The sequence below is a fragment of the Dermacentor albipictus genome, chromosome 1, assembly GCF_038994185.2.
Source record: "Dermacentor albipictus isolate Rhodes 1998 colony chromosome 1, USDA_Dalb.pri_finalv2, whole genome shotgun sequence".
Lineage (NCBI taxonomy): Eukaryota > Metazoa > Arthropoda > Arachnida > Ixodida > Ixodidae > Dermacentor > Dermacentor albipictus.
The window spans coordinates 390,213,178-390,230,713 of NC_091821.1; the positions used below are offsets into that span (position 1 = coordinate 390,213,178).

The 17,536-nt window shown below is 44.0% G+C and overlaps 1 protein-coding gene across 5 annotated transcripts in view; it reads right to left on the reverse strand.

The window, feature by feature from the left end:
- Positions 1–788: 788 nt before the first annotated feature.
- Positions 789–17,536, reverse strand: part of SCAP (SREBP cleavage activating protein) — an 87,166-nt gene continuing 70,418 nt past the window's right edge. For all 5 annotated transcript variants that reach the window (XM_065446930.1, XM_065446939.1, XM_065446927.1 and 2 more), the window contains exons 27-28: positions 15,743–15,805; positions 789–9,214 (exon numbers count right to left, since the gene is read on the reverse strand). In XM_065446930.1, coding sequence (XP_065303002.1) covers positions 9,035–9,214; positions 15,743–15,805 — 243 coding nt within the window. In that variant the 3' untranslated portion in view covers positions 789–9,034. The remainder of the gene's footprint in view (positions 9,215–15,742; positions 15,806–17,536) is intronic.

Genomic DNA, 17,536 nt, shown 5'->3' on the forward strand with positions numbered 1-17,536 from the left:
CCCACCTATCCATCCTTTTATATTTATGTCATATCATACATGTCAAGCTATGCATGCATCGTTCATATCCTGTATATATATTTAAAGAAACAATCACAACGGCACCATTTAATACATACCGTTGATGCCGTGACATACATGCCATGACAAATATGTCATGCCATTGATGTCATGACATTAATGTTATGTATGCAGGCATGTTATGCCCCCATGCCTATTCTGATAAAAACCCAGTTGAATAAACGACCATGATTACATCACGACATAGAGAACTAGACAGACAGACAGATGGACGGACAGACGGACAGACAGACAGACAGATTCAAAGTGCCTGAAACTCGCAAAGAATGTTCGCATTAAAAAAAAAGCACGGCAGCGGTGGGTGCGGCATAGCGTGCTCGCCAATAGTGCATCGATGTGGCTTTCATAACCACAAACCATACTCCATTTGGGTTCTTTTGTACTCCCAACATTCTTTAACAGTAGGTCGTATGACTGGGCACTCGAGGATACAGAGCACACCTGACCACCAGCGCCACTAAGCGACTTCAGCTCAACTACCACTGCAACCCACTGCAGATTACCTCCAGGCTAGGGCACGTGTGCAGCCGCACTCAGTCGCGCCACACGCAGCAACGACCGGGCAAGAATTGAAGATGCGCGCAACTGCCTCCCCTCTACACACTGCTCTACAGTGCTGGGTGAGCATCAGACTAGCTCTTTAAAACTAGCTCCAAGGGGCTATATGTCCTGCAGTACAATACTGATACAATAAAATCACAGAAACATTGAAGCATACAATATATATAATTTATTATGAGTAAAAAACCAGTCTGCACAAATGCAATTTGATGTCCTGCCATGATGAGACACAGAAAATACACTGCAGCAAAATAGCTCTGTTTTTCCAACAATGCAACCAATGTGTCTGCGCAAATTTAATTCAACTTCAACATGTTGAATCATGCAAGGCAAAGGCAATGTTACAGGTCGTCGGTGGCTAACACGTTTGCTAGAAGGATGTGCTCGGTGAACTAATAAAAGCAGAAATAACAAAGAAAGAAACAGAAAAACCATCTCGCTAAATTAAACCATGTGCAGGGCTTTGGGAGTGAAATTGACAGAGAGGTTGAAAACAAGAATCAACAGTGAAAGGTTCCTCGCAATAAATTTACATGACCTACTGAATTTCCATGCACAGGGGTCTTGGCACGTGGCCACCTCTGTACTTCACTGCTACTGAAACACTTCCTCCCATGGTCAGCGCCAAGCTGTACCAGGTACACCATAACACCAGAGGGACTCCGTAAAGTTACTAACCTCAGGTGCCTGAAGGCATTGCATAGAAGATTAAAGCTTCTAAGTTATTTCTCAGTACACCGGAAAAAGCACATGCTCACAACATGAACACTGTTTGGCATGCGCATGACAAAAAAGATAAACGAAGCCCATGCTACAAATAAGATGCAAAATCAGGACAAGCAGGACTCGAAGTCCTTTGAGCTCGTATTTTCCTCCATAGTCTTAGCTTCCCTCAGGTTTAGCTCCAATTCTTTATGCAGTAGCCCACTGTAATTCTTCTACAACACAATTAAAGAAGAAGCCCTAAACCTGTATTTTGTCATTATTCCGAACCTGTCATTATGGTACAATTCTAAGTGCCGAGCCTGGGTTGATAGTTTTGTTACTAATGCCCATTTAGCAGCATGCAAAAACGTGAATACGTTTTTCACCCATGCTCTGTAGTCGTGCGTGCGCGCGCGCAGGCACGCGCACACCCACACACACGCACACAAAACAAACATGCCAAAGGTGTGTCTTAAAACAAGCAGTGAACACCTGCATAGCTCAATACTTTCTACAGCCAGCCTTTAAAAAGTGCTACTTTCTGAAAATGGTGCAAATCTGGTGCCAGATCTTATATACATATGGTATTATGCAAGAAAATAATTTGTCATTATAAATCCATTATACAGAAATCTATTTATGTGAAATACTATCATCAAAATGGTAATTGAACAAAACTGTTTTCTTCTTCTAACTTGTAGATTGTGGCTGCCATGAGAAGGCACTCAGTCACAGCATGCATTCATGTAGAACATGACAATATGAGTAACAGCTGCAGATTCAAAGTACTATGGTGTTCTAGAATATAGTACAGTCTAACCTCAATGCAATGATGTTGCAATAAAAGCGAGATTTTGCCCATTCTATGCAATGTATCTGTTAGGAAAACGCTCACAAATATTGGTGCTGGCAATTGTTTCCACCCACAAGTAGCACCTCCTGTGTCACAAAGGACCACGTCCTGAGCCTTTGCTCGAGGTAAGTCCAGTAAGATGTTTGTGTGTAAAGTGCGAGCATCCAGAACACCTATTCTGTGTTGAGTGACTCACCCATGCTTATACGATTTGCTTTTCAGAATTTTGAATTTTTTGCTACTAGCCTAATACATTTAAAGAGCTGCACACAAAAAGAAAAAAAAAGCAGCAGAACATGAACCTACACAAATAAAGCAAGGCAAACGAAATTTTACATTTACTTTGTTATATCCAACAATTCATTATATCTGATAATTCATTACATCAGTGTGTATTACATTGAGGTTTAACTTTACTAGGGCAATTAAAGGGGTTCTGAACCACCCCTTGGGCTTGGTGGAAAAACACAATCTGCTGATAGCATATGCTGCTGTGAACATATCCCACAAATTTTGCAGTCGTGCACGGAGCGTAACTTTGCAAGCGGAGTGCGAAGACACCTTTTTCTCAAACTCTCTTTTCAACTGAATTCTTCTTGCTCTTTTCGGGTAGCTATATTTCATCATATCGCAGATTCAAATTCATGGCTGCTATTGGCCAACAGCTGACATCAATCAAGAAGGGTGTTTGGATCAGTGCACTTCTCAATTAAAATTAAATTATAGGGTTTTATGTGCCAAAACCACAATCTGATTATGAGGCACGTCATAGCGGGGGGCTCCAAAAATTTTGAGCACCTGGAGTTCTTTAACATGCACCTAAATCCAAGCACAAAGGTGTTTGCATTTCGCCCCCATCAAAACCTCGTTGTCGTGGCTGAGATTTAATCCTACGACCTTGTGCTTAGCAGCCCAACACCATAGCCACAAACAACCACAGCGGGTTGCACTTCTTCCTAGTTACTGCGTATATTTATTGATGCAGTTTAATAATCCAGAAATCTGCTTTCAAATTTCGATAAGAATTACGTACTTCCGGAAGAAGTCGACCGTTGTCAGCTCACGCTCAGCCGTAGCCACCGGCACAAAATTTTATTTTTGGACACCCTGCTTATCAGTGTCGTAGTCGTTGGGTCTTGCTAATTCGACTAGTTTTGAACGCTCAACTGTCCTCAAACCACGCAAAACTTAAGGTCAGACCACACACAGGCTTGTGAGTGCACACTCACTCCCAACTGCTTCTGGCTAGATGCTATGGCACACTTTGCTTTGCACTGAGCTATTGACAGCACTTCAAAATGCTCAAGTTGGATGTCGCTGCTATCTATCGGCCAAGCTGGTGCAGGACAAAGCTAGCCTGCGCCAAACAGCATGGCCAGACTGGAGTACATGAGTGGGAGCGCGCACTCAAGCCTTGTCGTGCACAGAGCAAATGCTGTGTATATGCACTACAATTGCATGAAGCTGTGGTCTGCTGTGCAGCATAGACACCACAGTTGCCGTGACAAGTCTGCTCGCTGAGCGCATTGAGGCTCACTGAAAACTGCATTTGGCGCGTCGTAGGCACCAAAATCAGAAATAGTGGAGTCTACGTGAACATCTAAAATCAAGTTCGAACTGTGCTCCACGGTGACATTCAGTAGGCGGAGCATTGTAGACGTGCCACGCTCCACCATAGCCTTCGCAGTGCAAGGAATTGAAAAAAAGGCATGGGAGCACCGTGATGGGGATCATACGCAGCCTTTGATTGCCAATAACTCTGCTGAACGCACTGAAGTAGTTTTTGTGACAAAGTATTTATGAAATAGCCTCTTTTAACTTCAAACGTATTTCGTGACTGATAAAAAGTTGTTCAGGGCCCCTTTAATAGGTGCAGACATTCAACAGACAAAGACATAACTAGCCAAGTAACAAAACAATGAAAATTGGAGGATTTGAGCAGGTGTACGGCTTATTTTTCTGAAATTATACTTCTTTTTTAACCTTTATCACGTGGACACTAGCTTTGCCAAACATCAGTGTAGCAGAAATACCTCAGCACTCAACCCTTATTCAGGAACATGCACATTACACCAGACACAGGAATGCACAATATGCTGCACTTATCATGTACACATCACAGACCAGGATAAGCAGTGAAGCACAATGAGCTCACAAAGCCAAATGTGTACTGAGAATGTGACAAGAAGAGTGCAAAAAAATTTTTGCACAGCTGAGAGACACTGAACTGCTGCCTATTCACACACTTGAATTGCCGCAGTTCATGCATGCAGGCAAACCTGAAAACAGTACCTGCACACTCTAAAGCTTGTACATCGTAATCCCATTAATCCAAATTTCTCTTCAAATGAAAATCTGGTAAACAAACACACACAATCTCAGTCAATAGGAGCTATGTTCTTTTTAACAGGTGATCTACATGAACCTAAGCCAGGTGCTTCAAGTCCAGCAGCATCCAACATTCTGACCAAAGGAAGCACAGTTTCACCAGTGAAAAAACAATAGATGATGATAACTGATGGGTGATCTTTTCCCCTACAGTGCAATTCACTTATGTTAATACCATATAAGACAATATACAGCTTGTAATTATCCATTCAAGCAAGATTAACTTTGCTTTGAGTGGATAAACTGATGTGGCTAGTGCTAAATAGTGGATGCAATGATGAAATGGTAGATAGGGAAAAGGTGTTCAAGGTGTCACAAGAAATTAAATAAACAAGTTCAATTAACTAAATGATCCTGACATAATATATAGAGTATTACCATGGCAGACGAGTTCCCTATGTTAAATCCGCAATATGGCAGATAATTTCATGCAGTCCAGAGAACTTACGTGAACGGATATTTACGATAGCGTCAAGCGCTGCCTGCTGGACAAGCAAGCACACATTTTGGACTTCATTTGCCCACGTACTGTGTGGCACAGCCACAAATTTGCGGGCTGCAATGTTGCTGGCACTAAACATGTTGAGTTTTGACTTCAAAATTTTTTTAATGCCCTTACACAGAGTTCTAAGACTAGTCTAGATACAATGATGATTGCTTACAACTATTTGATTGTCAAGTTTTGTGAATACGTAGAACCTCATTCATACGTCTTGGAAAAAAGACGCAAGAAAAAACATACTATCCGGGAAAATGTCTGATGTGAAGTATCGGAAAATATTTGACAGACTCAATTACCTGCTGACATCTAAGTAATGCAAAGCGTCACACGGATCACTGCAGCACGAGGCGCCGACGCCAGTGGAGCTGGTGGTGCGCTCCGACTGCTCGAGACATGTTTTGTTTTCCCGTTGTGTCGTGTTTTAAGAGGGCGACAAGAAACCGAAAGGAAATCGAGCTGGTGGGCGACGCCGAACGCCGCTGAAGCGAAATGTCATGCCCACATCGCACCGCCTGCCACAGGGAATGGCGGCATGTTTCAGTTATCCTCTATTAAAAGCGTGTGCTACGCTACCGACAGCACCGCACGCTGTGAAACAGATAGGTGTATATGCTTATCGCAATAGGATTGACAGTAATAGCTGTGACTGCCGCATGCAACGACCCCGGCAATGATTTGCTGGTATCAAAATGAGAAACTGAGTGTGCGCCGGCGTTTTCACGTGAGATGGGCGGTCAAGTATTGTGGTGAAGCTGCCACGGCAGGCAGCTATATAGTGTTCTCGACCGCAAGCCTCACAAATATCTTGTTTATATGAGACCCAGCAACCAGAAAACTTATCATACGATCGCAGTTTGGCGACATACTGAACGTTGGTGCCGAAAATTTGTGTTTTCTTGGAACATATGAACCAGTAAAAAAATGAGCTTAGCCCTATTGGGTCTTCTTTTTTTTTGTTCTCAATTGTGAATGTTGGAACTGGGAAAACATACGTAACGGGAACATATCAATGAGCTTCTACTCTATTGTTATAAGTGAACTGCACTGCATTACATTATGTCCTGCGTGTTTTTTAAGTATTACCTCTTTCCTTCTGTCAAACTGCTCTGATGAGGAGCACTCTATTCCAGTAAGGAATCAAGGGACAATAAAGCAGCTTGCAATTTGTTTGCAGCAAAAAAAAAAAGAAAGAAAGAAAGAAAGAAAGAAAGAAATCTGCCGACCTAGGACTTTTATAGAATCTCAGTGTCAGCTTGAATTGGGACATGTGGAATTATATTTGCTCTTTGCATGCCCATATCTCTATTATAATTTCAGTGTAAGTCAGGCACAGCGTTCTGAACCATGTAATTCTATTTCCATTGTGGGATATGACCACATATTCCTTTCAGTTAATCTTCAAAATCGTTTAAGAAGAAATTCAACCACTACGAGGATTCTTTCTTCACTACTAGTCTTTTCAGTATGGTGGACAACAGATGAACAAGTAGCTGTCACATTCTGTTCATTAAGTAGGACTGATTAACATTTCTAGTTACTAGCTTTAAAGGTCATATTAGAATGGCAGTAATACAGGGGGCACCATGGGATGCGAGAGCAATTATGCAACTTTAAAAAACATCATTCATTGTTGAAATATTTATCAATGAAAATTTATCTTTTTTCCATTCTTATTCTAAAATCACATACGAAGGGCGCTGGAAGTGCTTCCCACGTGATGATTGCAGCCTTGTTTGATCTTTTTTGAAAAAACTGGTTCTACCGCCTGTATTTGTCTCTTAGCTCATGAAGCTCATCTGTTGATGACGAACCATCACTTGCGATACAGGCCCATAATGATGGATTAGATGTCTCAACAACCCATTGCAGTGTGAGCTGCTTTGCGTCATGACAGCATCAAGCATCATGATAGAGTCGAGCCCAGCACTCTTTGTGCACTGTTGCATAATCGGACTGAGAAAAAGTGAAATTCTGTCTAGAATATCTTAAAAAATGAATAGCACTTTTAAATTATGAGTCAGTCTTCTCCGCTGCTCCTCTGCAATCCTGCCATTGCTACATGGGCCTTTGTAGCAAACAGAAGGTGGCCACTACTCATCTTCCTAGTGTATTCTGCATGGAAGGGACCAGTAGTAAAGAAAGCATCCTTACAGAGATTAAATATTTCTTTTAATATTGTTTTGGTTGTAAAAAAAAAGTCCAATATGCAATTCCAATGCCATGACAAACACCCAAACTTTGCAGGACAGTTAAAGCAAACTACAGGATCTTTTGCAAAGTGGCTGGCTGTTTCGTAAAATCATTTGAATAGAAGACACTGCAATCACGAGTGAAAGTAAACAAGAGGCATAATACAGATATACATTGAATGGCATGACAAGACACATTACAAGGTCCACAAAAGCATGATACAGCTTCAAAGGACTTAAAGTCCCAGTGAGTTGAAAGCCACGCACATATATCAATAAGTGCAGCAATAGCTTTAGTTATAGATCTTAATCACAGTAGGAATAACAATGTAACACAATAAGGTATGCTACAATACATGTACACTTGACAAATGCTGGTTGCAAAATGTACACAGTAGCTACACTCATACAATAGAACAAAAACAACTTCGACTCATTCTAAGAACAGACAGAATGAAAGTGAAAAGCTACTAAGAGAAGAGCAATAAATAAGTTGGTCATACCTGCAGACTTAATTTTAAACAAGTCCACAAATGCATTAAAAACAAGGTCCCTTGTAAATGGTAGCTGCAGCATGCAAATGAAACTTGTGTATTCTAGTGCATGCATGTCTTCCCATTCGAATCACTCAGTATACAGTGTCAGCGAAGGAATTGAACCACCACGAGAGAACAAGCTACAATAAAAATAATTAAGTATTCATGAATTTAAGGAGCTGTAGAATGCCCGCAGTGGTATCTCCGCTCCTTCTGCAGTAGATGAGTTATCTGAACTTCACAATCACATGCTTCTTACTTCACGCAAGTGACGAATTGCACAACTGTCAGCGAGGCTTGACACGGCAGCAATGGCATCTAACACAATAAGCTGCTGTCCTACATTAGGCAACATTTCAACAAACCTTTACCTGTCTGAGAGCCTTCAAAAACTATCAGCACTCATAAAAACAAATGTCTCTCTCTCACTGCTTTCTTGCGATGCATCAGCTGTTAAAAAAAAATGGGCCCAAAAACATTGCTTCAGAAGTGCTTTCAAATGCACTTGAAGCTCATTGGGCGCAGTTGTGTCCCATTGCTGCTTATAGATGCACAAAGGTGGAGATGAATGAACACCAACACGACAATGACGCAGGGCCGCATGGGGCCACACATATGAAGATGATGGTGATGCCTGCAGTGGTATCCAATGCGTGGAGTGGTCGAAAGTGCTTGGCAAAGTGTCATGTGCTTTCCCATCGGTGACTCTGTAGGTCTTCTGGAGACATCGACCACACTCTGGGCACACTCACAAATGACTGCAGAAGTTATGAGTATGGCGCTGTCTGCACCTTAATGGGCACGAGGTGAGACCGGAATAAACGAGGAAGACAGAATCTGCAATGCCAGCATGAAAATTAAATAATGAGATGAAAACATGTGCTATGCAGTCATCTGAGGGGCACATGACAACGGTGGCCACAGCGGTGTCGATGCCATTTTCTTGGAGCTGGAGTGTTAACCTGCACACTTGGCTGTCATCATGGCAAGTTGGCGAACGTGACTTCTGTTTCCTTGGGCTCAATGCAGGTGAAACAAAAAGCAAACGTAGTATCGACCGTGAGGTAATTCTCATGATGCAAGCTCGGAATCTGGTTTTTCATGCTGACAGCGCAGCCTGTCAACATTAGTCTGCGTTTGTGGCCACTATCGGCTGTCTCCAGCCTCGTGACGAGATCTTTGGCAAAGGGCACCGGAGAGTTCTCCCAGTCCCGGTCTATCAGTCAAACTTGGTGCTCAGTGCTGGAAAGTAGACCACACACAGGCTGTGGCCATAGTCGCACACCACTGCGTCCGAAGTGCAATGCACCTGGTGAACAGCCACACCCGAGTCGCCCGGTCCCAGCATGACCACTTGCACTGCCTCACCCTGGTTTAAGTCCCACAGAACCAAGTGGTCCTGCAGTTGAGTGGCGTAGGAACAGGAAAAGAGGAACAAGGGAAGTAAGCCTATGATGAGAGCAACAAAAAATAAAAGGGTGGCTTCATTTTTACTTGATTTATTTGCATGCAGTGTCACTCTATTGGAAGACATCAGATAAGTGGGTGTGATGAATTAGAAAATTGTTTTTGCAGAATGCGAGGAAATATTGCACATTCATATCAAATGCAAGCCTGATTCTTATAAGATGAACACATTAGCATGTACCTAATTCTTGTGATGAGAAAGAACATCAAATGTGCAAAATTTACCTTGACATAATATTCACCCTTTAAATGCACTGTCACCACAGCATCATCACTGTTGGACAGCTCTTTGTTGCTGTCAACAGACAACAGCCTGTCGTCCTTCAAGCTGTTTAGTATTGTTTGTGATACTATTCCTTATTTGCTGAAAGACTTCGTAAACATAGTGAACAGAACTGTGGTCTGTATTCTGTGATTGAGTAAATGGAGCATCATTGAATTGCATGCAAATCTCCGAAATGTCAAATGCATGTGACATGGCTCTGTTTCCACAAGCTTTAGCATGTAAAATAACTGCTAATTTGAATGAGTTTACACAATGAAAGCAGAGCACTGTACGCAGAAATGAATTTTATAGCCATGTTGTGATAGCAATGATGACAACCTAAAAAAACATAGGCTAAATTGGCTATACAGTAAACTCTCAGTTGTACTAACATAGGTTTATCGAATATTTCAGAATAACGAAATTTTGAAATATCCCCGGCAGTTTTCTTATAGATTCTATGCCAAAATGTTTCACTTAAACAAATTTTGGAACAGTCAATATTTCAGTTTAACGAACTCGCTCAGAGGACCAGGGCTTATTTTTATGATCAGAACCGATGCCCGCTCTCATCAAACTGCCGCTCCAGCAGCAATGTAACGTCGCTGGCGCTACAGCGCCCCTGGGGCAAAGCGGCGGCGTGGAAAACGAACGGCAACGAGGCATGGCCTCCGAGATCATCCGCACAAGACGAGCAAACATGTAATCTCAGAGGCCATGAACAAAGTAACATCACTGGCGCTTTTCACGCCGCCAGAGCAAAACTGCAATCTGTCACACCATGAACCACATGGTGTGTGTTTCTATGTGTATGGTCGTCGTCTCCTTCTTTTGAAGAAGAGGCGAAGAAGACAAAGACGAAGCTGCCGAGCCAGTTTCAAGCCCTATAACTCTAGCCGAGGTTGTAGGGTACATTGGAAAGTTGAGAGACTTTGTGTCTCAACAGCAAGCTGTGCCAGAAGAAGCGTACAAAAACATTGACTCTTCGGACAGTTTTGCTACTTCCTGTGCATTAAAAGTACAAGTGCAGGAGAAGATTACAGATTTTTTTTCTAAGTGATAAAGGCAGAATTATAACTGTTATGAACCTTGTACTTGTTGATATGTACAAATTCTATTTCACACATTTCTAACACTATGGATGCCATGTCTTTTCCTCCATGAATTGCACTTCAAACTTTTGACTCTGTATGCCATGCCTTATGTTGGTCTAGTGAATATTTAGTTTAGTGAACTTTCAGTTAAGTGAACTATTTCCTTTGGTCCCTTGAAGTTCACTCAAGTGAGAGTTCACTGTAAACGGGTTTTTCATACTAAGAAGCAATCATGGCAAAGCTGCAGTGCTGGTAATTGTCTAATTTTCTTATAAGAACCTATTAATATAGCACCTAAAAAGACAACACGTGGCCCTAGTGATGAATGCCTATGACATAAGTCCTAACACATCACCTCCAAGATTTTCTCAGCACACCTTGGGCACTGAATAATCTCCAAGGTCATGCGGAGAAGCTGTGTGTTCTAGGTCATGAGTCAGGTGTTTCTTTCAGTTTCAATATCAAAAACAGCTATTCTTGCAAGCTATTCTTGCAAGCTATTTGAGAGGCATTTACTCGCATTTCAAATCTAAAATTTTGCATGAAAGTTCCCCTATACCTAGACTAGCTGAAATAGGGCCTTTCACCGGGTTAAATATTTCATCGTAATTGGCCTTTAAATTGTGGAGTTTAATGTCCCAAAACTGCCTAATGGATTACAAGGCATGCCACAGTGATGGGCTCTAGATTAGTCTTTGACTATTCGGGGTCCCTTAGAGTGCACCTAAATCCAAGTGCCCGAAAATATTTGCATTTCACTCCCATCAAAATGCTGGCACAGCTTCAAATCAAAACTGCAGCCTTGCGCTCGGCAGCAGACCACCATAGCCACTAAGCCACTCCAGTGGGTAATGATAACAATCACTGGTCGATTGCAATGAAATTTTACCCTGGCTAAATTTGTCCTGAGTAGCATATAACCAACCAATCTTGGCAAAGCCACAAAAGTGGTACAGTGAAATCCCAATGTAATTTCAAAATCTCTCCATTTGAATTGACAGATCATTCACACTGCCCTGTTGGTCCCGGAAAATCCAATGTATTTGAACAGAGAAAAATTCCAGCGAATTCAAACTATAAAAACCACGCAATGGTTACTTTGAACAAAATTTCTCACTCCCATGCACCGCTTTTGGTACAAACCCGAGTCAAAGCCAAAGGTTCGATGCGTCGCTAGCTACCGTTACGTGCCACGAAAATAACAAGGAACAAAAACGGGGAGCCAAAACCGAATCGGAGCAAGCAGACGTCCTCCTTTTCCATCCAGCGGCTTAAAAGGTCCTCAGTCTCCAGCTACCAAGTCCCCAGCTGCTTGCTTGATCACGTTACCGCAAGCTCGCTTACATACCGCCCCCTCTCCCATCCCTCCCAGCGCACGCTTGATTGAATTGCTGCATGCTCATCTAAATCCCCCTCCTAGTGCGTGCTCAATCATAGTTGGCTTCACCTGGTGCACTGCACAATTGGCTGATTGGGCACTGTATATCTAAAGGGGCTCTCCTTAGTTCGAACTTCATTTTATTTGAATAAATTTCCAGTCCGCCTTGGAGTTAAGGGGGGAGGCTACACTTGAAAGACTACTTTTTTATTTGTGGACAGATCTGAATGAAATTTTCACACTTTGTGTATTTTAATGTGCAGATTCTAAAAATGTAATTAATTTTGCCATAGGATAAGTAGTTTCCGATATACTCTAAAAGCATTGTATAAGCTGGGTCCTTTGTTTGGAGGAAAATTAGCATCTAAACAGAAAACCCTAACACAGTAATTTTAGTATGAAAACTATCTAGAATGTTCAGGGAGTGCCATAAGGTATTAATCAATGTTCTAGGCTAATCTGAGCAAGAGTTAGAGCTCATCAAAGTTGTGAGAAAAAAATGCCATCTTGACATGTCAAACATGTGACCCATTTCAAAAACTTTTTGAGAAGAGTACTGCTTTGAAAAGGGGCATATTGCTTACTGCATACATTTCTCTTTCTGGCAAAAAAAAATTATTCCGATAGCTGAAATAGGACAGAAGCTATTTCACCTCCAAAATCGGAAGTCTGTCAGAATTGTTGTTTTGAGAAATCAAGGAAAAACATTCTGCAACATTTTTATTGACAACATGCCAATAAAATCTCATGGAAATGCACCAGGGGCATAATCTGGATGCATCCCATCTTTATGCCGCTTCTTAGCCAGCTTCCTTGCACTCAAAGAGGCTTCTCGCTTCTTGCTCGAGTTGGCACTTCGATGGCAGTCTTTCTCCTTAGCTCGCTGAGATGCAGTGCCAGGAATATTCATATGCAGCTGCTGTAGGATTGCAGTGGACGCGAGCAGGTTCCCAGTGTTGAAGCGTAGGACAGCTTCCGCTACAGCAGCTTGCACGGCAAAGAGAGAAGCATGCTGTTCTTTTGAGACTAAACTCCAAATCACTGAGTGAAGGCTCTCATTTGAATTCTGAGTCTTGCCTCGCTGGCATCTCTGGAGCAGAGATTTTTCGGATAGCCGCGTATATACAGGCAGCATTGCTTCTGCCACATGTTCTGGCAAGTTATAGTGGTGCCTGGGTTCAGGCTCTCCTTTTGCTTTTGCAGCATTGTGACGACACCATGAATTTTCGCCATTTGGACACAGGCTGTGATCCGAACGTTCGTCAGTCGACGTGACATGCCTGTACGTCGCCATCACAGCCTTCTGCATGGCGTCCACATCACCGTCATTGGATTTTAGAGCCCAGCCATAATACATGCTGAGCCTGGTGATGAGCTCATTTGTCAGCCGGCCTCTCCCGCCAAGGCATTTCTTCCCCTCACCTTTCTGTTTCTGCACTAAATTACGCAGTGCCGTCCCCATGCGCTTTTGGACGTGATTGACACAGTCCTCCTTTTGGACATCAACAAATCCATAAACTTTTTCTTCTTGGATAGCAGTGAATGTGCGGCTGTCACCATCACACAAGATGGTCGTGTATCTCAATCCATGGCGTTCTAAAGATCTTCGAAACAGTGTGAGGCCAGCTTCAACTTCCATATGACTAGCTTTGCTGTCAGTATTTTTTTGGCACTGGTGTGCGTCTTTCCATTTTGCATAGCCGTCAGAATCAGGCTTCGGTCCAAGTTCGCACCCTAAACAAAAGTTTGATAGCACAACATAGTCGAGTACGTACCCTGTGAAGAGCTCTACGACAGCACCGACGCCTATGTGAGAGGAGTGACCGCGAGTCATCCAAGTGCCGTCATAGCACACTGCTATGTTACCTCTATGACCAAAACATAGGTCCTCATACAGTGTGGCCACTTTCTGTGCACACTGGCTCATAGCGACCTCGGCCGCTTGCGTGGCAGCAGGTTTCAACGTTTTCTTCAAGTGGTGCTGATAAGTCCGGTGATGAATCCCACGGTGCGACAATCCCATTGCCGCAAATACATCATTCATGGCTGTCTGGCCATTTCCAGTAGACATCATCGCCCGCGTAGCCAAGAGGTTGATGTCGAATGGGTTGCACGTCTTCTTGCCATCAACTCGGGGCGAGCTCCATCCGGCCGCGACGTCTCCACAATTATTGCACACAACAGTCAGCTTCACTGCGAGGCCGTAGTCGCGATCACCCCTCACTACTTGCGCTGGTTCGTTGCACGTTTCACATCGTAGAACTTGAAGGAGCAAGTTGAGGGAGTTCAGGTTCACTATAATGTAAGGAACGGTAGGCTGATCTGACGCTGACGCCATCACTGCACCGCTCGCCTCTGCGAAAGGCTCAACCTTCCGTGCTGTTGCCGGTACCGACGAAAGCCCCTCAAGTGCGGCCTTTTCACGAGCACGTGCTTCGCGCACTTCTCCGACACTGATAACATCGGAGTCTACTCTCACGCGGCTGGAGTCGACATCAGGCTCGTTGTCACGGCAAGCGTCCTCGCGCACCGCGCAATTGCCGATAGCATCGGTGGTTATCATAACGCGGCCAGAGTCCACGCTGTCAGGGGAAGCAATCCCACGAACACCGCTGTCACCGATAACATCGACGTTCACGCTTACACGGACGGAGTCCACACAGTGCACGTTTTGGGAGGAAGCGTCCTCGGTCACGACGGCGTTGTCAGGCGATGTCAGGGCCCGATTGTTCCTCACATGCTCCTGCGGCGCAGTATCAGCTCCAACACCCTTTCTGCCCCTGCCTTTCTTTCGTGTACGGCCGAAAGCATGCAGAGATCGGAACTTCTTCGCACCGCCTGGCATAGTCAACCGCACGATCACGTTAGGCAGAACACACGTTCGCAAGCGAAAAAACTTTTCAAAATGGCGGCATGTATGTAAAACTAGAGGCAGCGTTGGCAACACAAGCTTCCCTAGCCAATCACAGACTGCCATTTTGGTCACGTGCGCCAACCAACCAATAGACGCACACGCTGCGCATTATTTTGTCGTTGGTTTTTTCGCTCTCGCGTGATGAGCAGGGTTGCTTACAGAAAAAAAATGAAACGCTAGAAACAGGAGCTTTCAAACAAGACCAAAATAGCGGCGGTGGAGCGCGTAGTTCGCGGGCTACGGATGCTTGAAATAGGCGAGTTTAGACTTCAATTTAAAGGTCCGCGTGCGCGCATTCGCAGTGTTGATCTCTTATAACTCATAAAATAAGCGTAATATTAAAACCAAAAGTTGCAGGTCGGTGCAGAAAGGTCTCGGGAACGCGAAAATGAAGAGATTGAAAATGCGATTTTCGGGCCGATTTTCGTCTTTCAAGTGCCGCGTCCCCCCTTAAGAGTTAACGAGATTCTACTGTAATTGCAGTTTTTTTTTTTTTTGTTAGTAGCCTTTAAAGAGCACCTAAGCAGATGCTACGTGTACCTGGTGATGTCGCATGGCAAGTCTGAAATTTTTCAGCCACTTTCAGCACACTGTGGGTGCTGAGCCCCTCGAGATGGCTCACGTCGCCACGCCTCCTCTAGAGGAGCCTCCACTATATATTTATTATCCCAAAGGGGCTCTGAAACACTTTTTTAACACCGTAAGAAGAGTCTTTAGTGCTTTTTTAGGCAATATGAGTCAAGCTGACAGAATATATTTATGCCTGTAGTACAGCCCAGTTTCTGCAAGCATTGTATTTTTGCACTTACTTCTTTAGCTGTGATGACAATGGTCTCTGACAGCAATGCCATTGTGTTGCACAGTGTGTTTGCCTGTGATAGGAGAAAAAGAAAGAAACCTATTAGTTCATGTGTAGTGCTATATACAATCACTGTAAGCTGCATCTCTGGTTTTCTTACAGATGCAAACTCATCAAGCAACACGTTAGTGGCAAAGTTATATGTGCGACGGCCTCGAACCTTATATGGAAACATGACATGACGAATGTTTTCCTGTTAGAATGGTACACATTCAGGCTAGTTCATGCATAATTATGAGTGGGTGAACAGCAAAAAGGCAAGACAAAGCAAGAAGCAACAGGACAGCGTGTTGTCATGTCGATCTTGCTGTGTCCCATCTTTGCTTTGCTCGCCCACACGTAGCTTTAGTGTTAAAATTTTTGTTGTTTCCATATTTTTTTGAGGATCTGGGAAAAGGCCACCTTGAGCTAGCAGGCTGATGTTCCAAAGACAAAGCTGATGAATCTAATCACTGATGGGACAGTAGCATCATCTGGCGGAAGAAAAAGATACCACCACACTGATACTATGGCTTCCAAGATGTGCAACTTGATGCTGCAATCTTGAGGTCTTGTTAACATAAAAAATGGCTGTGGCTTAGGTAAGGTTAAGCCCAGGATGCGAAGCATACTAGCCTTTATTTTAGTTGTTGAACCACTGTTTAGCCTGGTGAACTGCTGTTGCTTGGCTATATTTGGTTCGGCTAGACGAAGAAACAACTCATGCATTACTTCTTCGCCTTCAAGAGTGGAACGCGACAGCGTTCCCGTCGACCCGCCAAGGGGTGTAAGACAATGGGCTACAGGGCAGCGACTACGCGCCCCGCATTGGACGCGGTGAGCGTCGAGCAAAGCAGCGTTCGGCGCGGCAACGAAATGTGCGCCTGAGCAAGAGACGCACGCCTTAGAAACAGCGCGTTTCTAAGGCAACACCGCATTCACTAGAGGCGCTTTTGTACCGCTTTGAAGCGTTGTACTCGTGGCTCAGTGGTAGCGTCTCCGTCCCACACTCCGGAGACCCTGGTTCGATTCCCACCCAGCCCGTCTTGCAAGAGTTGAGCCAAAGCCACTTCTCCTCTGTCGTGACGTCACGGTGTCACGTGATTTCATGGTCACCGCCGCGCCTGAGGAGCTGGGTTGAGCCCTCGTAATATGCTTCGCATAAAAGCTAGGCATGAAAATGGGCACAGCATAGTCGGCCTTGTTTTGTGGGGGTGCAGTACACAGCACTGAGTGCTGCAGGAAGCGATGTGCGCATTGGCTGTCACCGCTGCCAAACTGTCGCTATGCTGATGACAGATTCGCCAGCTTGCGGCGAATTCCAATGCCGTAAATTAGAAGCAGCCTTGAAGTAACATTCGGCCAAGGATACACGTTTCTTTTTTGAAACATTATCCTTTCAAATTTCTGCTACAATGCCTCCCATGCACGAAATTCTCCAAAATTCCCATTACCTTTTATCGTTTTCAGATGCTCACGGGTGACCCAAGGTTTTTTAGCCTCATTTATCATGCCACAATGCGCCTCTGCCTCAATCTGCCTCAATGCGCGCCTCAATCTGCCACACTTGCGCCTCCGAAGCGCAAGTGTGGCAGGTGTGACGAGTGAGAACCGGTTTTGCATCAAGTAGTAGTAGCGCCCACGGCAGGACCAAATTCGGTTCTGGCTAACTAAAAGTGTACCTAGTACGTGCTTTGATGAGTTTCTGCGGCCATCGCGTGAGACGTGCTCATGTTCGCTTGTGTGTGCGTGAGAAGCGACAGAC